The 22,539-nt window shown below is 42.7% G+C and overlaps 1 protein-coding gene, 1 long non-coding RNA gene and 2 pseudogenes across 5 annotated transcripts in view; 2 read left to right on the top strand and 2 right to left on the bottom strand.

Annotated features, from left to right (window-relative positions):
* LOC142599224 (uncharacterized) overlaps positions 1–22,539 on the top strand; it is a 620,151-nt gene that overhangs the window by 303,258 nt on the left and 294,354 nt on the right. The gene's annotated exons all lie outside the window — the stretch shown is intronic.
* LOC142599175 (lens epithelium-derived growth factor-like) overlaps positions 1–22,539 on the bottom strand; it is a 163,031-nt gene that overhangs the window by 120,330 nt on the left and 20,162 nt on the right. For all 4 annotated transcript variants that reach the window (XM_075739013.1, XM_075739010.1, XM_075739011.1 and 1 more), the window contains exons 3-4: positions 20,797–20,873; positions 4,899–5,037 (exon numbers count right to left, since the gene is read on the bottom strand). In XM_075739013.1, the coding sequence (XP_075595128.1) occupies positions 4,899–5,037; positions 20,797–20,873 (216 nt within the window). The remainder of the gene's footprint in view (positions 1–4,898; positions 5,038–20,796; positions 20,874–22,539) is intronic.
* LOC142599356 (U2 spliceosomal RNA) lies at positions 9,005–9,167 on the top strand (annotated as a pseudogene).
* Positions 15,102–19,372, bottom strand: LOC142599321 (serine beta-lactamase-like protein LACTB, mitochondrial pseudogene; annotated as a pseudogene).

Below are 22,539 nucleotides of genomic sequence, written 5' to 3' on the forward strand. Positions count from 1 at the left end.
CTCATTGTTGAGAAATGGGGTGGGATGAACCGACACCAGCAGGGCAATCCCGAGCTGATGCAGACAGCAGAGGGATCTGACAAGTAAAACAGACTCCCCAGAACCCCCGGCACTTTCCCCAAGGTCATAAAACCCCTGGTGAGGTAATGGACCCCTGGAAAAGGCATAATTAACTGTGACGGAAAGCCTTAGTGCCAGGCCAGGCATACCTTAGGTAGCCATACAGGGCCAGCTGACTGGGACTACATTTAGTCTGATCCAGGCTTTTGAAAAATGAAGGAAGTCAGGGAATTTGGAACAAACCAAACAACCATCTAACCCTAAAGTCCCCACAAATAACCCTTTCAAACCTCTTAAGGAGGAATTGCAAATCTTGATGCCAAAAAATGAGTAAGTTCCAGCAAGTTGGACTGCTTGTCCAGAGGACTGAAGCTTATCAATAGAATAACACAGACAGACCTCATATTTATGTTCCAATCAGCCCCCAAAGACAACTAGTGAAATTTTTAATTGACACAGGAGCTCAAATTTCAGTACTTTCAAATTTGGATGCCCAAAGAATTAACGTTAAGCCCGGCTGACAAATGGTTAAAATAATAGGATTTACCAGAAAAAGTGAAATATGCCCCATAGCTAAAGTAAACTTGTTATTGTAAGGGCAGAAAAGAATATCGAGACACCAATTAGCAGTAGTTTCAGGGAAGGAAAATGTTTTAGGCTTGACATATTACAAGGATGAGTTTGGAAACTGCTGGATGGTAGTGTTTGGTCTTTTGGCCGCCTGGAGTGTTCTTAGTTCACTGACTGAAAACTAGCAGCTACTCATGGGCATCAGTGAACTAGCATAGTTTGCTTGCTGTGAGCTGCATCCATGCTGCCTGACTCAAAAATAACTAATGTCCCTCAGTATCCTATCTCTGAAGCTGACCAGACGGGTATTGTGGAGGTCATAGCTGACCTACAAAAAGACACATTATCTCCTGAACACAGTTCCCATATAATTCCCCAGTGTGGCCAGTTAAAAAAACAGACGGGAGATGGTGCTTAACTATAAGAAGTTAAATGCAAACACTGCTCCTCTTACAGCCGCTGTCCTGAACACTGCTACATTAACTGCCACCCTCCAAGCTGCCACTCACCCCTGGATGGTGATACTATATGTAAAAGATATGTTCTTTAAGGTGCTGCTGCAGGAGGAAGATAAAATAAAATTTGCTTTTACTTGGGATGGGATACAATTTACTTTTAACAGACTTCCTCAGGGCTATAACCATTCATAGAATCATAGGATCATAGAATCATTTAGCTTGGAAAAGACCTTTCAGATCATTGAGTACAACTGTAAACCTAACACTACCAAGTCCACCACTAAACCATATCCCTAATCACCACATCTACATGTCTTTTAAATACGTCCAAGGATGGTGAGTCAACCACTTCCCTGGGCAGCCTGTTCCAATGCCTGACCACTCTTTAGGTGAAGAAATTTTTCCTAACATCCAATCTAAACCTCCCCTGGCACAACTTGAGGATGTTTCCTCTCATCCTATCACTTGTTACTTGGGAGAAGAGCCCAACACCCACCTCGCTACAACCTCCTTTCACGTAGTTGTAGAGAGCAATAAGGGCTCCCCTCAGCCTCCTTTTCTCCAGACTAGACAACCTCAGTTCCCTCAGCCACTCCTCATAAGACTTGTTCTCTAGACCCTTCACTTGCTTTGTTGCTCTTCTTTGGACGTGCTTGTGGTGGGTTGACAATGGCTGGATGCCAGGTGCCCACCAAGCCTCTCTATCACTCCCCCTGCTCAGCTGGACAGCAGGAGAAAAATACGACAAAAGGCTCATGGGTCGAGATAAGGACAGAGAGATCACTCAGCAATTACCATCACAGGCAAAACAGACTTGACTTGGGGAAATTAATTTAATATATTACCAATTAAATCAAAGAAGGATAATGAGAAATCTTAAAACACCTTTCCCCCCCGCCATCTCTTCTTCCTGGGCTTAACTTTACTACCCATTTTCTCGACCTCTTCCCCCTGAGAGGCGCAGGGGGACCAGGAATGAGGGTTGCGGTCAGTTCATCACACGTTGTCTCTGCCACTCCTTCCTCCTCACACTCTTCCCCTGCTCCAGCATGGAGCCCCTCCTACTGGAGACAGTCCTCCATGAACTTCTCCAACATGAGGCCGTCCCACGGGCTACAGTCCTTTACGAACTGCTCCAGCGTGGGTCCTTTCCACGGGGTGCAGTCCTTCAGGAATGGACTGCTCCAGCGTGGGTCCCCTATGGAGTCACATGTCCTGCCAGAAAACCTGCTCCAGCGCGGGCTCTCCACGGGGTCACAGCCTCCTTCAGGCGCATCTGCCTGCTCTGGCATGGGGTCCTCCATGGGCTGCAGATGGATATCTGCTCCACCATCATCCTCCATGGGCTGCAGGGGGACAGCCTGCCTCACCATGGTCTCCTCTACGGGCTGGAGGGGAATCTCTGCTCTGGCACCTGGAGTACCTCCTCCCCTTCCTTTTTCACTGATCTTGGTGTCTGCAGAGTTGTTCCTCTTACATATTCTCACCCCTCTCTTCCAGCTGCTGTTGCACAGCAGTTTTTTCCCCTTCTTAAATATGTTATCCCAGAGGTGCTACCACCATTGCTGATTAGCTCAGCCTTGGCCAGCGGCATGTCCATCTTGGAGCTGGCTGTCATCGGCTGTATTGGACATGGGGGAAGCTTCTAGCAGATTCTTACAGAAGCCACCCCTGTAGTCCCCCCACTATCAAAACCTTTCCACATAATCCTAATAGAGTGCTCCAGCAGCTCAATGTCCTTCTTGTAGTGAGGGGCCCAAAACTGAACACAGTACTTGAGGTGTGGCCTCACCAGTGCTGAGTACAGGGTGACAGTCACTTCCCTAGTCCTGGTGGCCACACTATTTCACCCACTATAGCTCAGTGGAGCTAAACATCACATTAGTGCTAGGTAGATATATCCTAGTTATTAACTAAAAGGGGCAACCAGTCCAGAGTCACCACGTCGAGACTTGTGTTATTTTCTCCTTCTAGAAACGGTACCAGGAATGCTACCAGAATGCCTCCCTTGGAGATTGGATTGATCATTGGAGGAATATTCACCATTCTTGGAGAAACAATCATCGCCAATGTGAACCAGATCTGGTTTACACCACAACAAGCCCAACATGTGAGGTAGAGGCCCTCACTTCTTTTACATGTGTTAATCAATATGCTAACTGTAATACATTCTGCACAATACATGTTTAAAATTGTTGTAAATACAGAAATATTGGGAGAAACAATACAAAATCTAACCATGTCTATCACTGGTGATCACACAATTGTAAAAGCAAATAAGAGTCACCTTATTTTTGTTACACCAGGTGACAGAATCTCTATTGAATGTAATGCGACAAATTATTCAAAAAGGGAACACTTATGTGGTCCTCTTATTTCTGCTAATCAATATGGTATCTGTAGTATATTCTGCATCACACATGTTTAAAATTGCTGGAAATACAGGAATATTGGGAGAACCAAAAATAAAAAATAAGAATAAAAGCTCCATAATGTCAAAGGTACTATAGAGACACATTTAAAAATTAAGATGTTTAGAACTTGATACGCATTGTGTCAGTTTATTTTAAAAAGTGTTCAACTTTTAATAGCTTGTATTGGATTTATGTGGCAAGGTTTTGGTAGCAGGGGGGTGGGCCTGCAGGGGTAGCTTCTGTACAAAATCAGGAGCTGCCCTCATGTCAGACAAAGCCAGTTCTAGCTGGCTCCAAAATGGACCCACCGCTGGCCAAAGCTGAGCCAATCAGCAATGCTGGTGGCAGCTCTGTAAAAACATGTTTAAGAAAGGGTAAAAAATGCTGTACAGCAGCTGTGAGAAAGAGGACTGAGAAAAATGTGAAACAACTCTGCAGACACCAAGGTCAGTGAAGAAGGAGGGAGAGGAGGTGCCCCAGGCATCAGAGCAGATATTCTCCTGCAGCCCATGGAGAAGACCACGTTAGAGCAGATATCCACATAGCACCCATGGAGGACCCCATGACAGAGCAGGTAGATATGCCCTGAAGGAAGTTGCAGCCCATGGAGAGCCCATGCTGGAGCAGGCTTCTGGCAGGAACTGTGGCCCATGGGGGACCTACACTGGAGCAGTCTGTTCCTGAAGGACTGCACCCCATGGACAGTACCCATGCTGGAGCAGTTTGTGAAGAACTGTTTCCTGTGGGAAGGACCCCATGCAGGAACAGAACATTGTGAGGAGGAAGGAGCAACAGAGAGAGAGCATTATGAACTGACCGCAACCCCTATTCCCCATCTCCCCAGCACCACTTGTGGGGGGGAGGAGGTATAAGATTTAGCAGTGAAGTTGAGCCTGGGAAGAAGGGAGGAGTGGGGGGAAGGTGGTTTTAGTTTTGTCTTTGTTTCTCACTATCCTAATCTGTTTTATCTTCCCCAAGCCGAGTCTGTTTTGCCCGTGATGGTAATTGGTGAGCGAACTCCCTGTCTTTTTCTTGACCCATGAGTTTATTTTCATCTTATTTTCTTCCCCTGTCCTGCTGAGGAGGGAGAGTGACAGAGCAGCTTGGTGGGCATCTGGTGGCCAGCCAAAGTTAACTCACTACATCACTTTATCCTTGTGCCCTGAAACTATTAACATGATCCCTTCTTAACTTTACTATAATAAAATAGCATCCCCAATTATACAGAAGAACCATTTTCTCTTATTTTGCTGAAAAATTGAGGTAAATTGTAAATAAGAATAGCAACATTAGTGATGTAGATCAATAAGTTATTCCCCTATAGCAGCTAAGCCATCATTGCTTTTTTAAATATGACAAAACAGATTAAAGTATTCACGGACTCTGAATCACTTACCTGTTGATGAGAGAATTTCACTTTGGGATTGTTGGCAATTTCCCATAATCCTTCATTAAAGCCTTTTCTTTTATTTGGTTTGCCATATTTTTCTTTATTTTCATAATAAGGGAATATATCCTTTGGTCCCAAGAATGCCCTTCAAGAGATGAAAACATTAATTACCAGAAACATCACATTTTTAAATTGCTACTCTTCAAATTAACTTTAGTACCAGATATTATAAAAAAATAATATTCATTAATGAGACATCTGAAGTGATATTCTGTAATCAGCAAAGCGCTACTACTGAAGCATCTTTAATCTTCTAAACTTTTGCTTTCAACAAACCCAGTTTTCCATTAATACTACCACACTTACTGCTCTCTCCTAGGTGTTGAGTGTCCAGGCAAGAAACAGTCAATGATATATCTTGAATGTTATGTCTTGTCAAGATCACAGTTGACAGAGCCACCCACCACTGTCAAACAATGATTAAAAACTGGGCAGCTGACTGATGTACAGAAAGAACCATTGCTTCCTTAGCAAACCAAGCTAAAATGTGAAGAAATAAAGATTCCTTAAATCCTGGAAACATAATGTAAGGTAATGAGTATGAGTATAAGAAGATATGGCTTCAAGCCAAAGAAAAATCTTTCAAAATTATTAAATTAAAACCATTAAGTCTGGGATGACAAAACAAAGTTGGGATAGAATGATTGCCTAGATCTTTGTAAGAATGCTATACAGTTTATCCTGAAAGACATGGAAATTTAACAAAAAAAAAAAGTACAACTTTATTAAATGCTTTACATTAAATGCTCAACATTTCTGTTTTTAAGTATCATCTTGCATATCTGAATGAAAAAAGAAAATTATAAAGATAATTTTGCTGTTGAAAGATAATTACAAAGGCCTAAAACCTTTTCTTAAGTTAACAGTGTTTTGAAATGAGGTGGTACAGAGTTGGAAACAAATTTACAGGTTTTGTATATTCTGTTTTTTAATTGTTAGCTTTTTTTAGTTTAAGTGTGAAGAGAGAGACACTCAATAATTTGGCTAGTACAAGTGTTAAATTGCTCCTTATTTTAAATTTCTTCTCCATCCCTAATCATAAAAAGAAATGTGGAAAAAAAATTAATCTACTCTCAGTATCTGGGGCTTAAAAGTGCTTCTTTTTATCTTTGTTTTCATCTACAGAAACTGGCCTCCCCTAAGGCAGGAAAAAAAATCCTCCCCCTAAAATCATTACATTATTATCTGTGCAAGTTGCACAACTATGACTATTAGACTGGTACCTTTTCCCACAAATTGCAGTATCTACACTGTATTTTTTTCTAAGCCAGACCTGGGAAAACAAGGTAATAAAGTACTAAACACCAGTATTCTACTTTGTACTGCAGAACATCAAAGTACATGAAGTTTCTGCTGCAGTATCATGTCCTCCGGAGTTAGGATTTCATAGTAGCAATCCAATTGCTGTTAATAACAAAACAGAAAACCTCAGTGACCAATTTTCTCATTTTCACCACCGTGCCTATATCCAGCTCTGTCTGACAAAGTATACATCTAAGACCCAATTGCTTGAATTGAAGATGCTGCTACTGTTTTTATGAGATAGTTCATGGTAAAGTTCAAACAAACAAAAAAAAACCCCCCTAAGTTTCATTTCCCCATTTTTTTCATCATCTCTATAATGAAGTATTTGAGACTTCCTCCCTATTCATTTAGATAAGATAAAGACAAATTGCAAGTCATCTAGGAAGCTTAAGCATTTCCTACTCCAGTAGTGTAAAACAATCTGATCTTTCACAGTGGCTATCATCCATCTCTTTGCAGAAGACTGTTAGAGAGCATCCAGCCAGGGATCCACACACTCGCAAACCTACTTAACTGGAGCAAAATGAGGCATGAAGAGAAGAGAGAACGATAGATCAGAGGAAAGAGAAAACATTGCTTCTTTTCTTTCCTTTGCTCTGAAAGGCAGCATTTTTCCACAGTTGCAAGTCTCTACCCACACTGTTCAGACTTGGAGAAATACTAGGAATTAGCTACCTTGCTAAGGTCATGTAGCTTACTGGGGGTTTGCAGTTAAATCCCCATACACAAGGAGAAAAGGTCAAGGAAGCCTAAACAGGATAGATATCACCCTGACATATAGGGTCCAGGGTCTTGAGTCCAGAGTATGACCTTTGGCCTGCCTGTGACTAGCTAAAATTTGTGCTTATGATGTGATTTACTCACATAAAGCTTTGTTAAAATACAAATATCTAGTTTATATCTAGTTTTCCTTTAGAAAAGGGTAATATTTCAAAAACAAGATGACAGCTGGCAAATATATTGAAAAGAAGAAATAGGCTCTTAGGGTTTTGGTGGATTTTATTTTTTCAAGAATATCAAGAAGCCACAAATTTAGTTTTTGGTGAAGCTCAGAAGAAAGCAATAATGAAAATCAAAGTACAAGCTTATACTTTAGAATCATAGAAACATTGAGGTTGGAAGGCAACACCTCTGGAGATCATCTAGTCCAGCCCCTGTGCTCAGAGCAAAGTCAACTAGAGCAGGTTGCTCAGGGCCATGCTCAGTTGATGTGGAACAAGCAGTGGACATTGTCTACCTGGATTTCTCCAAGGCTTTCGATACAGAACCCACAGCCTCCTCCTAGAGAAACTGATGCGGTATGGTCTAGACAAGTGGTCCATGTGGTGGGTGGGGAACTGGCTGACAGTTACCACCGGTGGTGGTAAATAGCTCTTTTTTGAACTGGCGACCTGTCACAATTGGGGTCCCCCAAGAATCGATACTGGGCCCAATGCTGTTTAATATCTTCATAAGTGATCTGGATGATGGGATCAAATGCACCCTGATGAAATTTGTGGATGATACCAAACTGAGTGGGGAAGTAGACACTTTGGAAGGGAGAGCCACGCTGCAGGAAGACCTAGATAGGCTGGAAGAGTGGGCTAAGAAGAACCTTATGAAGTTCAACAAGGACAAGTGTAAGTTCTTGCACCTGGGAAAACATAATCCAGGAGTGCACCACAGACTGGGATCCACCTGGCTGGAGAGCAGCTCTGTGGAAAGGGACCTAGGGGTCCTGGTGGACAACAGTGTGCTGCAGTGGCAAAGAAAGCCAACAGGATGCTGGGTTGCATCAGCAAGGGCATCACTAGCAGAGACGAAGAAGTCATTATCCCCACTCTACTCAGCGCTTGTCAGGCCACACCTGGAATACTGTGTTCAATTTTGGTCCCCACTATACAAAAAAGATGTGGACAGGCTGGAAAGGGTCCAGAGGAGAGCCACCAGGATGATCAAAGGACTGGGAAGCCTGTCATATGAGGAAAAGCTGAGAGAACTGGATTTGTTCGGCCTTGAGAAAAGAAGGCTTAGGGGAGACCTCATCACCATGTTCCAGTACTTAAAGGGTGGCTACAAAGAAGATGGAGACTCCCTTTTTACAAGGAGTCACATGGAAAAGACAAGGGGTAATGGGTACAAGTTACTCCTGGGGAGATTCCAATTGGACACTACAGGAAATTTTTTCACAATGAGAACAATCAGCCATTGGAAAAATCTCCCCAGGGAAGTGGTGAATTCCCCAACACTGGACACTTTTAAGATTTGGCTGGACGGGGTGCTGGGCCATCTTGTCTAGACTGTGCTTTTGTCTAGACAGAGCTTTTTCCAAGAAAGGTTGGACCAGATGATCCTTGAGGTCCCTTCCAACCTAGTATTCTATGATTCCATGATTTTTCAAAGTTATGTTCTAAAGAACTCATTTGAGAACTTTGAAATAGAGTAGACCTGAGTCTACTACATGACCAAAACCAGATTTCAGTAAAACTGCTTTGTATGAGTATCAAAGAGTGGGTATAAGATTTCAAATTTGCCAATAATCTACATGCAATCAAACATGATTTCAGAACCTAAATCACATTTGAAAAACGGTCATTGTGCTTCTCAAAATTCTACATAAACTTTTAAGATTACATATAAATTCATTTCTTTCTACTCTACATTTGATCTGTGTTCCTGAATACATCTTCAGGAATGACAGTAAAAACAAATAGTGCAAATTGAATGGCACGCGTTAAAAAGGAGAGAAGTAAAAGGGTGCTTTATTTATTGCTTCTTGGCCTTTTGGCTAAGATCAAGTGTAGTATCTGTTCTTATCAGTTTAATATCTGATACGTCCTCAATGCAAGGACTTTATATTAAACAGATTTTTGGGCCTGGGTTAAAATTTATTACTTCTCCCAGGAAGGCTAAGGCCTACTTGGAATTAAATCTGGCAAGGGATGTCAAGGATAACAAGAAGGGCTTCTTCAAGTACATCAGCAGCAAAAGGAAGACTAGGGAAAATGTGGGCCCACTGCTGAATGAGGTGGGTGCACTGGTGATGGAGGATACAGAGAAGGTGGAATTACTGAATGTTGCCTTTGCTTCAGTCTTTACTGCCAAGGCCAGCCCTCAGGAATCCCTGACCCTAGAGGTAAGAGAGAAAATCTGGAGAAAGGAAGACCTTCCCTTGGTCGAGGAGGATCGGGTTAGAGATCATTTAGGAAAACTTGACACCAACAAATCCATGGGCCCCAATGTGATGCACCCATGAGTGCTCAGGGAAGTGGCAGATGTTATTGCTATGCCACTCTCCATCATCTTTGAAAGGTCATGGAGACCAGGAGAGGTGCCTGAGGACTGGAGGAAAGCCAGTGTCACTCTGGTCTTCAAAAATGGCAAGAAGGAGGACTCGGGAAACTACAAGCCAGTCAGCCTCACCTCCATCCCTGGAAAGGTAATGGAATAGCACATTCTGGATGTCATCTCTAAGCATGTGGAGGAAAAGAAGGTTATCAGGACCCTGATCCACCGGTTGGTTGTTTTGATGTTCCTCAGTGGCCTGACTCTTAGGTACGTGGGCATCTATGTGATGTACTTTTATGATTAGGTTCCCTAATCGGGCAGCAATATCTGGCCACAATTCGGCAGCCCAGATGGGTTTGCCTCTGCGTTGCCAGTTGCTCTGCTTCCACTGCTGTAACCACCCATAGGGCGTTTGTCACCATCCTTTGTATCCCCGACTCCAAACCCCCAGGGGTCGACCTTGAATCTCCCCTGGTGCTTTCTGCCAGAGACTCCAGGTAGGGCCATTCTCCCTGGCTGCAGTGTAGAGCACATTTTTCACATCTGGTCCTGCCCGGACTGGCCCAAGAGCTACGGCATGAACTATTTCTTGTTTAATTTGTTCAAAGGCTTGTCGTTGCTCAGGGCCCCATTTGAAATCATTCTTCTTCTGGGTCACCTGAAAGAGAGGGCTTACTATCAGACTATAATTTGGGGTATGCATCCTCCAAAAGCCCACAACAAATAAGAAAGCTTGTGTTTCCTTTTTACTGGTTGGTGGAGACATAGCTGTTATTTTATTGATCACTTCCATTGGGATCTGACGGCGTCCATCTTGCCATTTTATTCCTAAAAACTGGATCTCCTGTACCGGTCCATTGACCTTACTTTGGTTTATAGCAAAACCATCTTTCAGAAGGATTTGGATTATTTTCTTCCCTTTCTCAAAAACTTCTGCTTTGTTGCCCCATATGATGAAGTCGATAATGTATTGCAGGTGTTCCGGAGCTTCACCCTGTTCTAGTGCAGTCTGAATGAGTCCATAGCAAATGGTGAGGCTGTGTTTCCACCCCTGGGGCAGTCGATTCCAGGTATACTGGATGCCCCTCCAAGTGAAAGCAAACTGTGGCCTACACTCCGCTGCCAAAGGGATAGAAAAAGATGCATTAGGGATATCAGTTGTGGCATACCACTTGGCTGCCTTTGACTCCAGTTCCATTAGACATTTGCACTGGCCATATGGGACTATTAAATGGTGAGCAAGTCTTGCTGATCACTCCCCGACTCTCCAGTTGACGAACCATCTTATGGATGGGAACCAGGGAGTCTTGGTTGGTGTGATATTGTCGCTGGTGCACTGTTGTGGTAGCGACTGGCACTGGTTCTTCAACCCTCAGCAACCTCACAGCAAAAGGGTCCTCTGAGAGACCAGGCAAGGTAGACAATGGTTCCATTTCCTCCATCTGCAAGGCAGCTGTAAGGCTCTGATAGCAAGCAAATGTTGCAAACATCTGTCTTGACCCAAGCAGGGATAAACTGATAACAAGGGAATGTGGCAGACATCCGTCTCGGCCAAGAACAGAACCTGCGGAGGCAGGACACTGTCTTGTGAGCCCCTTCCCCTATTCCTAAAACATGTAGACAAAAGACCATCTGTGTCCTGTGCGTGCGTGCCCATGAAAGGCCATCACTCAGTCAGCCCCGAAGGGGGGGAGACAGTGAGACCCCCAAGACCCCCACAACCCACCAACTCATTTCTGGAACATTCCTGAGCACATACTGTGCCTGCTCAGTGATGACACATCCCCGCCTATGCGGAGCATTTTGGGTTATAAAAAGGGGAAACACAAGTTCTCGGCGTGCACCTACCACCTGAGGACTACAACAATGAGCAGAGATCATCGCTGGATCCAAGGGTGGTGAAATCTTTTCTCTCTTTCTCTCTCTCTTTTTCTCTCTCTTTTCCTCTCTATCACTCTTTGTCTCTAACTTCATTTTCGGCACATTAAGATAATATCATCACAAGTTTTGTTAAGCCATTACCTTTCGTAGTTCTGCTAAGTTTTAAGTATTGTTATGACTTTTGCCAAGCCACTATCTTTTGTAGTTCTGCTGAGTTTTAAGTAAATTTGCGATTTGTTTGAACCTCTATAGTAATTGTCATTACTCCTGATTACCACGCAGAGAACTGAAAAGTTAACCTCACCCTAACCCACTGAGTGGGACGGGACTGCGGCTATATCAGAAGCCCATCACCCTTTTGGGTCTTTGAAATACCCTCTCCGGAGGTAGTCTATGCCCAGGATGCATGGAGCCTCTGGGCCAGTCACAATGGGGTGCTTTTGCCACTCATTCCCAGTTAGACTCACTTCAGCCTCCAACAGAGTCAACTGTTGGGATCTCCCTGTCACTCCAGAAATGCAGATGGGTTCCACCCCTTCATAGCTCAATGGCATTAGGGTACACTGTGCATTGGTGTCCACTAGAGCCTTATCCTCCTGGGAGTCTGATGTGCCAGGCCATCGAATCCGCACAGTTCAATAAACCCAGATGTCCCTTTCCTACTCCTGGCTGGAGGCAGGGCCCCTCTAATTCTGGTTATAGTATTCGCTACTCACTGCTTGTAAAAAAGGTTTAGAAGTCACTTCAAGAAGATCAGAAGAGCAACCCTTCTACACTGTCTAGGGAACTGCCCGCTGGAAACTGGAGTGGCATTTTTCCTGGGAGAATCCCCTTTTGTGATTGTTTTTCCTAGCAACTCATGTACTCGTACCTCTAGGGTCGAGGTAGATTTTCCATCCCACTTCCTCATGTCCTCTCCGTGGTCACGGAAGTAAAATCATAGAGTGTCTTGTGGTGTGTATCCTATATATCCTCTCTCTTGAGCAGAGGAAAGCTTACTCCTAATAGCAGAGATACTGGTCTGTACAGGTGGGGAATAGGACATATTCTCTTTGAGTTGCTGGACCAGTTTCTCTACGGATGAGATGAGGGAGGAAGAGAGACTTTTTTCGTATTGCCAGAGTCGGCTAGCCAATTTATCCACCATTGGCCCCTCTTTGTCTTCCCAGTCCATCACTGCTAATGAGTTGCCATGCGACGATGGTATGCTCCATACAAACCTCCGCCACATGGACTTCATCTGGATCTGTGGGTAACTGCACGTTGTCCGGGTCATAATAAACTATCTATCTCCCATACGGATAATTCCCTCAAGTACTAGATACCTACCTCCATGGTGGTCTACTTGCCTGGACAACATACAATATCTTCACTGAAGGGATACCTTTCCTCCACACCTGACAGAAGTGGTCTCCAGAGGCTGAGGGCTCGTGTCTTTTTCCCAATCACCTTGTCAATGTCCCCTTCCCTAGACAGAGATCCCAGCTGCTTGACTTCCCTACCCTCTAATTCCAGGCTACTGGCCCTGCTATCACAGCATTGGAGTAGCCAGGTGACAATGTGCTCACCTGGATGACGGTTGAAATCTTTTCACATATCTCGCAGCTCACTCAGGGACAGGGAACAGGTGGTTACCTCTGGTTCTGCCTCTTCATCCTGTTGTTGAGATGGTCCTGGCTCATCTTCATCCCTTACTAAGTGAACTGATTTTTTTTGTGTATGTTGTCTTCTGTATAGAGGCAACTGATGCCAGCACAGGTTGATTCTCTCGTTCAGCCACAGTGCCTATTGCGGGGGTTAGAGTGGCCGCAGTGCCTGTTGTTATTTTGTGAGATCCAGAGACCTTCTCTTCTCTTTAAGGCTACTGAATAGTGTTGAACAGAGCTCAGTAGGCATGGGCCAGGCCCCAGCACGTTGCAGTGATTTGTTTTTCCCTGGAATTGCCAGGATGACAGCATACTTTTTCCAAATATTCTACAAGCTTTTCAGGATTCTGCACTTGTTCAGGGGTGAAGTTCTGAAACACTAGAGGTGCCCACTGTCCTAGGCATTTTCCCATGCTATCCCACACACCCTGCCACTCATAACTATCCAGCCTCAGGGCAGATCTCTGGGTGATATTCTTAAATAGTTGTTTAACCCTAAACAAGACCTGAAGCACATTCAGGAGGCATAGCAATAGGAACATGCTGGTCTGAACATCCCAAGGATATTCAGAATTCTCAAAAGCTGTTGTAACTAGCCTGAAGGGGAAAGGAAAGGTGAAGGTGAAAGTATTCCCCCCGTGTCCCCCACAGATTGGTTCTCCGCAGAAAAAAGGTAGAGAGTGTGATTATTAATAATTCCCGGGAGATGGTGCCTGAGGTAGGGAAATGACAGCAATGCTGAACACACAGACCAAATCATTCTCATGGCCAATAATGTTGCCTTATCATAAGCAAGTAGTGCACAGTGCAGCAAAAGTAAATTCTCATCCAGCTCCCAGAGCACCGTAGGGAATACATAACGCAAGTAAGGATTTACACGACACAACCATGCAAACAAATAATACAACATTGTGACCAGAAACTATTAAACTAATATAATGAATGTTTACAATGAATTTGTTTTAACACGCTCTTGTCAGATCTGTCAATATCTCAACCCTTTGTGTCCCACATTGGGCGCCAAAAAGGACCATCATGGTTTAACCTGCCAGGCAGCTAAAACAACCACACAGCCATTTGCTCACCACCACCCCCCACCACCACCAGTGGGATGGGAGAGAGAATTGAAAATAAAAAGGTAAAAGTCATGGGTTGAAATAAAGATAGTTTAATACAACAGAAAGCCAGGGTCAACCCACCAGTCCTTTTTGGTTCCCAACATGGGGCATGAACCCACATCCCTGAGATTAAGAGTCCCATGCTCTAGCAACTGAGCTAGCTGGGCATATTTGACTGTGGAAATAATATCCTTATTTCACAGTAAACTAGTTTCACACATTGTCTGTGTCCAATAAAAATGGAAGAGAGGACATCTAAATAACAAAAAGATTTCTACTTACATTACTCTAGCTTCATTCTTTTCTAGTTCTTAACAATCCACAGCTCTGACAAAAGCATACTTCTGGTATAAATCTGCATTCTGGAGGTAGCTTAAAGATTTGGGGTATGTTGGTTTTTCTTGCTTTTTAAGCAAATAAGAAAAGTGCTATGTGAAAATATAAAAATCAGCAGTAAACCCATTTTTCTTTAAAAAGTAATACTGAACAGTTTTGGCAGACTGGAACTGTGAGAATAACGAATTATGTCTTTGTGTGCTCAAATCAAGATGTGAATTTTTTCAAAAGTTCAACATCTAAGGTAGATAATTTGTTGTTGTACTTCTCAGTGCAAGAAACCAATGCTAGATTTTTAATCTTGGTCGAGTGCTTGACTGGATGAGAAAAAAACCTGCTAATATAGTAATAATTTACACAGGCACTACAAGAAGTCAAATTTGACTCTTACATTCTCCTTTTCTGTAAGTTAGGAACTTCCCCGAGAGATGAATTCCAGTTACACATGAGTTTAGCACCACTAGCAGAAGTTAATTAAGTGAATTTTTGATGCTTTTTCTTCACATATTCTTAGTGATCTCAGAGTCCAATTACACCCTTCTCCATTTGTTTTCCATGTTTCAGTACAGTGAGTTCAGTTACACATATCTTTTTTTTTAATTGACATATTGTGCCCATTTTTCTTTATAAAATTCCCTTGCAATCTTTAAGGCAGTGCTGTTGAGTGAAACTGATTGCATATTACAGATAATACTAACAATTACTCCTCTAGGTGGTGCCACTAGCCCAGTATCTATAGCTTCAGAGTCCAGTTCTTCAGGAAGAATTAGGACACTACTTGCCCCCAATACACTACCCGTATGAGATGCATAGTGTCTCTGCTGTCTGCAACAGTCATATTGTTTTTTTTCCTCTACTACAGCTCAAGCCATTGCATATTTACTGTCCCTGTCCCACGATACTTCCATTTTTGGCACTGGGGTCCACATCATTGTGACTGTCTGGTTTGAGGTATCCAGGAAGAAGTTTGTTGTTAGTGTTTTTAAATTGTCCAACCTGATAATTGTATAACGAGGCATTTCCAAATTTCAGAAGGTCACCTACTGACGACAGAAAGCCACCACCAGCCCACTTGTAAGAGTTGTCCACATATGGTGCGTTTACCAGCTGTCCCTTTTTGTTGTAAACATAACACCTTGCTCATTGCTTCATTGTCATCTAGTACAGTTGATAGCATATCCAAATTACAAAATATTTTTAGTATATAATCTGTAAATTTTTGTCCTGAAACTCTCTCCACAACAATGCTTAAGAGAGTAAAGTCATATGTTGAATACAAGAACTGACTACCTGGTTTAAAGAATAAAGGATCATTTTTAAATATCTTCAGTGATTCAATCACACTTTCAAATTTTTCCTTCAAATAATACTCCTCTTGCTCAAATTCCTTGTCTCTCCTGCCAGGTTTTGAATTTTGGCTTTTTACCTCACCCTCATGTTCTTTCCTCAGTTTGACAGAATCAGTCTTTTCAATCTCTTTGCCTTCTTTTTCCTTTTGTTCTTTATCCTGATAGGGTTTTGTTAGTTTAAATGCTCTGTTTGCCTTTTCCTTTTCTTCCTTTACTTTTGTAATATCTTTTTCATAGTGACAAATCCAACTCAAGTGTGAAACTAACAGTCTTGTAGTAATAGCAACCTTTTCACCCTCGTAGACTTTTTCTGGAAATTCAGGGACATATTTCTGCACTGGAGTATCTAAATCCAGTTTCCCCTCTTCCCACAATTTAGCAACAGCCACCATTGTAAGACACTTGCTAATACTAGCGATTCACATGATCATCTCTGGCTTACATACTACACGATTCTCTACATCAGCATAACACAAATCTTCTGACCAGACTTCCTTTCCATCTACAGAAACTCCAACTAGGATACCTGAGATTCCTGCTTCATCCTTAATACTCCACAACAGATCCCTGCTCCTCTCGATGGCCGCGCCGAAGCCTCGAGGGGGCGGCAGCGGATTCGCCTCTGCCTCCTGCCCGCTCGCAGCCCACCGGAGTCGGCATCTTCACCCCGCCCCTCCCTTCTTAACTTTAAGCTTAACTTTACTCCCGGTTTCTCTACCTACTCCCCCCCAGCGGCACAGGGGGACGGGATGGGAATGGGGTTACGGTCAGTTGATCACACATTGTTTCTGCCGCTCCTTCCTCCTCAGGGGGAGGACTCCTCACACTTTTCCCGTGCTCCAGCGTGGGGTCCCTCTCATGGGAGACAGTCCTCCATGAACTTCTCTAACATGAGTCTCTCCCACGGACTATAGTTCTTCACAAACTGCTCCAACGTGGGTCTCTTCCATGGGGTGCAGTCCTTCAGGAATAGACTGCTCCAGTATGGGTCCCCCATGGGGTCACAAATCCTGCCAGAAAACTTGCTCTGGCATGGACTCCTCTCTCCACGGGTCCACAGGTCCTGCCAGGAGCCTGCTCCAGCACAGGCTTCCCATGGGGTCACAGCCTCCTTCAGGTGCCTCCACCTGCTCCAGCATGGGGTTCTCCACAGGCTGCAGGTAGATATCTGCTCCACCATCATCCTCCATGGGCCGCAGGGGGACAGCCTGCCTCACTATGGTCTTCACTGCCAGCTGCAGGGGAATCTTTACTCCAGTGCCTGGAGCACCTCCTCCCCCTCCTTCTTCACTGACCTTGGTATCTGCAAAGTTGTTTCTCATATCTTCTCACTCCTCTCTCTGGCTGCAAAAACTGCTCCTAGGTTGTTTTTTTTTTTTTCCCCCCCCTTCTTAAATATGTTATCACAGAGGTGCTACCACTGTCGCTGATTGGCTCGGCCTTGGCCAGTGGTGGGTCCCTCTTGGAGCCGGCTAGCATTGGCTCTGTCGGACATAGGGAAAGCTTCTAGCAGCTTCTCGCAGAAGCCACCCCTGTAGGCCCCCCGCTACCAAAACCTTGCCATGTAAATCCAATACAGGTTGATTTTATTTTTTTTTAAATATCTGTTCATTAAGAGACTTTGGAGTAGGTTGCAGTGTCCTTGCTTGGAGCCCAGTAATAAGCTTGTCTCTTTCATCAGAGAAAAAGCTAATTATCAGTTTGAGAGGAGCCCCCATCCACAGAACAACCATAGTTAACCATTTTAGGATGTCTAGATAATGACAATAAGGCCTATCTTAAATAGAAAAGACCTGATTTGCTGTAATAACTTGACTTGTGCTTCTAGGTTGATAACTGCCCTGAAGTACCTTCCTTAGGAGTATGCAGAATATGGCAAAAGATCCATGCATCTACTAGCTATCTTGCAGTGCCTTTAAAAGATTGACTTAGCATACGTTTCTTTCATATGTAAAGCTGAAAAGAACTAGTTAGCGTTCAGAGCTACATCTTAATATGAAAATTTGACATTAATAGATGTAATTTTCCAAATCCTATGCTATTCTTTACCATAGTGAGCAACATTGTTTGAATCTAATGATGTCAGGATTAGAATCCAATCTTTGTATCTTGTAAAGTTGTCTTCATATTTTTTTAATGACTTTGTTTTCAAATTACTAATTATTTAATGGACCTTAAGATGTGTCTGGCAATTTTATCATCACAGACATATCTACTTTCAGAATGAGATCTTCAGCTATTTTGTCAGGTAAGATGGAAACTTGGGCAGCTTTTCTCTAGAACAGGAGCTATCTTGTTGATATCCATAAAGTAGAATTTTCCACTTTCCAGGGACAGAAATGTGTTTGGGTTAGTGCTTAGACACTGTTTAATTTACAGTTAAATGCAGTACTTGCTTTGCTGATGACTATACCTTTGAAGAAGAGCCGAAGGACTGATAAAAAGCATGCTTTGCTAAAGAATATCCTTGAAGGAGAGCTGAAAAACTGATAAAAAGGAAACATCCTGCCCCTAGAAGGCATCAAGAGCTGGGTGATTGCCAGAGGCCTGAAGTCAACAAGAATCAGCAGGGGGAAGGTCCACCACCCCCAACTAAAGGACTATGCAAGTTACTTCCTTCCACCACCCCCCTCCTCAAGGAGCATGCCTGCTAATTTAAAGATGCTTGACCAATAGTAGATGATGTGGTAATTAATAACCAATTAGCATAAATTTAGGTGGGTTTTTCTAATCCTGTAACAAGATAAATATGTGGTAGATTGTGTGTGTAGTGTGCTAGCTTTGTGGAATTACCACCTAGCACCCATCTCTGTGCAGAACATGAAATGAATAAAATACCTCTGTGTGTGTGTATTGGTGTACTGCACACTGGGTAAATGATCCCACTTTTGGGATAACATTGTGACAGTTTTATGATAATTATTTTCAGTATTATAGACATATGTACTAGAAAGAATTCCTATGGGCAGTTCTTATTAATCACAAAAGATAGATTTACATATTCTGATATGCTGGGTCAGTCTCTTGTAAGCTTATTAAGAAACTGCAGCAAAATAAAATGAGAACCACTTTATGTTGTCTTTCAGTGTGCATTTGCACCCATGTCACTATGGCTGATTTTTATGGTACTTTGGATATAAAACAGTATAAAAAAGAACTGGACATACATTATTATACTTTTGTATAAAGAAAGGTCATAAGATTCTTCTGAATGTATGTTCTGTTTTAAATGTAAACTTACATTATGAAGCAGGATTGCATATTTTCTTAGCTATATATCTAACACATCACATTTATTTTTTTAAGCCATTGAAATAATATATTAACTAATTTTGTTAGCACCAAACACTTCTACGCTGTTGTACAGAAATAGATTGTGGTAAGCATGTGACCATAAGCTTGAGACAGTAAAGGTGGTCTGCAGGCTAGGTTCTTGTTTTGGGCTTTATCCTGGAAATCCATCTGACATGGAGTTTAAAAGCAAAGCTTCATGGCTAATTAATCTCACTCCTGAACATAGCCTCTGCCTCACGCTATCTTACTTTGATTTGTGGAAAGAACTCTTAAATCAATTTACTCTTCAACTTGAAGTAAATCTTGGCTTTTTCATGACTGATTTGTAAATATGCTATTTATATTGATCATCTTTTAAATATTTCTGAATTAGTGAATTTCTTCTAATTAAGACTTGAGTCAAAATCCCTTATAATGCTTCTCCCCTGCATCCCCAAGATGAACAATCTAAACCACTTATAAATAGAAAATGCCATTTTTATGTAACAGCTACAAGATGTGCTATGTAAAAGGCTACTGTTGCACAGCAAAGCTTGATTATTTACTTTTATGTTTTAAAAAATCGCAGTGCATACATTATCTCCATTTAGAATTATTTTAAAAATAAAATAATATCTATTACTCTGTTTGGAGAATGAAGAGGTAAAATTATGCATTTTGTGTTTACACTCTTCTGAAAATTCTGACAGCAAATATGTCTTCAAAATGGAGACCGAAAAAAATCTGCAATGTTCAGGCTTAGAGACTGAGCCTATAAAGTCACAGTTCTCACTACTGACTAAGGTTGCTATAGAATTGAACCTTAAAAAAAACCCTGAACCTGAACATAACCTGAAATGAATTGAAAAGAAAAAGGTAAAACTTGTGGGTTGAAATAAAGACAGTTTAATAGGACAGAAAAGGAAGAGAATAATAATGATAAAAGAATATACAAGTGATGCACAGCACAATTGCTCACTACCTGGAGCTGATGCTCAGCTAGTACCTGAGCTGCCCTGCCTCCTGGCCAACTCCCCCCAATTATATACTGAGCATGATGTGATATGGTATGGAATATCCCTTTGGCCAGTTTGGGTCAGCTGTCCTGGTTGTGTACCCTCCCAGCTTCTTGGGTGCCCCCCACCTTCTTGCTGGCAGGCCAGTATGAGAAGCTGAAAAGTCCTTGACTGCTTAGCAACAACTAAAATATTACTGTGTTATTCAACATTATTCTCATCCTAAATCCAAAACATAGCACTATACTAGCTGCTAGTAAGAAAATTGACTCTATCCCAGTCGAAACCAGGACACATAGTTTTCAGCTTTATTTCATTTTCATTTAGAACACAGTTTTGAGAATACACAGGACTATAATTAAAATCTCTTACAAAAGAAAGATAGATATGTCAATCATAGCACTTTGTGTAGGCTCTTGCTTTGTTACTGAGCAGGAAAAAGTGCATGTTGCAGGAAATAGTAGACTATAACCACATCATTTCACAGCAAATGTGGAAAGAAAGTTGCCTATCTTGTCACTAGAGATTAATTTAAGAAAATATAGTCTGCCACAGAATCACATAATTTTCAAACACACAATGCAAATTGTTAAGCTACTGTTAAGACATCCTGCAATGAAAACAATATGTGCCCTTTAATCTAAAGGACTTACGTTTCATGAGTCCCAAAAAAGAATATAGGCATTTTATTCATAGGAGATTTTACTGCTCCATCTGGAATTTCATCCACCTAAGAGAAAGAGAGACTAGAATTAAAGTTTAGCAACAATTAAAAATACTCTAGGGAAAACACTTAAGTGTTAAGTATTAACCTGAAGAAACAAAATACTATTGAAAAAGTGAAAGAGATTTAAATAAAACAAGACTCAAGGGTTATATATTAAAAAAAAACCCCACAAAACAACAACAAAGAAACAAGTGATATTTGTAAGGGTATGTAGAAGGAGAGTGTCTGCTCCTTTAAGGGTATCTGGTCAAGGACCTTTTCAATAAAAAAAGTTATAATAAGAAAAGGAGGAAGCCATAAACAAGAATATACAGGGACAGAAACATGACCAACAAATAATAAGGGAGGCAGTGACCAGAACCAAACCTGTTCACTCACTCTACTTGTTAAGGATATGTGAAGTGTGAGAATGTTTATTCCAGCAAGGTTATCTAATCAGGGACCTTGTCAGCTGGGAAACTAAGGAAAAGGGGGGGACAGAAACAAAATATGCAGACACAGACCTGACAAAACAAACAGGGAGAGAGTGAGAAGCAGCAAACCTTGCCACTCACACTAATTGATGGGCTATCAAGAAACTACAGGCACCACTTCCAGGAAGATCAACCTGGACTGTGTAACTAAGATTATAAACCAGGGGAGACCCCGGACACCAGACTGGGAGGGGTAAGGGAATCGATAGAACTATGCAAATTCATGAAGTGACATATTGGGCAAATGGCAAACAGGGAGAAACAAAGGGGGTAGAAAGAAAGGAAGGGTTAAAAACAGGGCTGGTCAGTATGCTTGTCTAGCTGAGCCCTGTGCCTGATCACCGCAGTCTGTCCTATCTTCTTATTAAATCTTTTCTCAGCTGGCTCTCTGTAATCTCACTCTCTATTCCATGTGTATGTTTGTTGCAAGGACTAAGTGCCAGCTACTGGAGTCAGACCAGGGGTGTAGGTGCATGTATTGGGTTTACATATCAAGGTTCTGGTAGCAGGGGCGGGGGCTGCAGAGGTGACCTCTATGAGAAAATGAGCCACCCCTGTGCCAGACAGAGCCACTTCCATCCAGCTCCAAAACAGACCCACTGCTGGCCAAAGCTGAGCCAATCAGCAATGCTGGTGGTGGTTCTATGGCAACATATTTAAGAAAGGGTAAAAAAGGCTGTGCAACAGCAGCCGGAAGAGAGGAATGAGAATATGTGAGAGAAACAACTACATAGACACTGAGGTCAGTGCAGAAGGAGGGGGAGGAGGTGCTCCAGGTGCCAGAGCAGAGATTCCCCTGCAGCCCGTGCAGAAGACCAAGGTCATGCAGGTTGTCCCCTTGCAACCCGTGGAGGTCCACGGTGGAGCGGATATCCACACTGCAGCCTGTGGAGGACCCCACACTGGAGAAGGTGGATATACCCTGAAGGAAGCTGCAGCCTGTGGAGACCTCACACAGAAGCAGGCTCCTGGCAGCAACTGTGGCCTGTGGAGAGGAACCCATGCAGGAGCAGGTTGTCTGGCAGGAACTGTGGCCCACTGGGGATCCATGCTGGAGCAGTCTGTTCCTGAAGGACTGTACCCTGTGGAAGGGACCCATGTTGGTGCAGTTCTTGAAAGATTGTTTCCTGTGGGAGGGACCCCATGCTGGAGTAGAGGTACAGTGTGAGGAGGAAAGAGCAGCAGAGATGAAGTGT

Source organism: Balearica regulorum, chromosome W, assembly GCF_011004875.1.
Source record: "Balearica regulorum gibbericeps isolate bBalReg1 chromosome W, bBalReg1.pri, whole genome shotgun sequence".
Taxonomy (NCBI): domain Eukaryota; kingdom Metazoa; phylum Chordata; class Aves; order Gruiformes; family Gruidae; genus Balearica; species Balearica regulorum.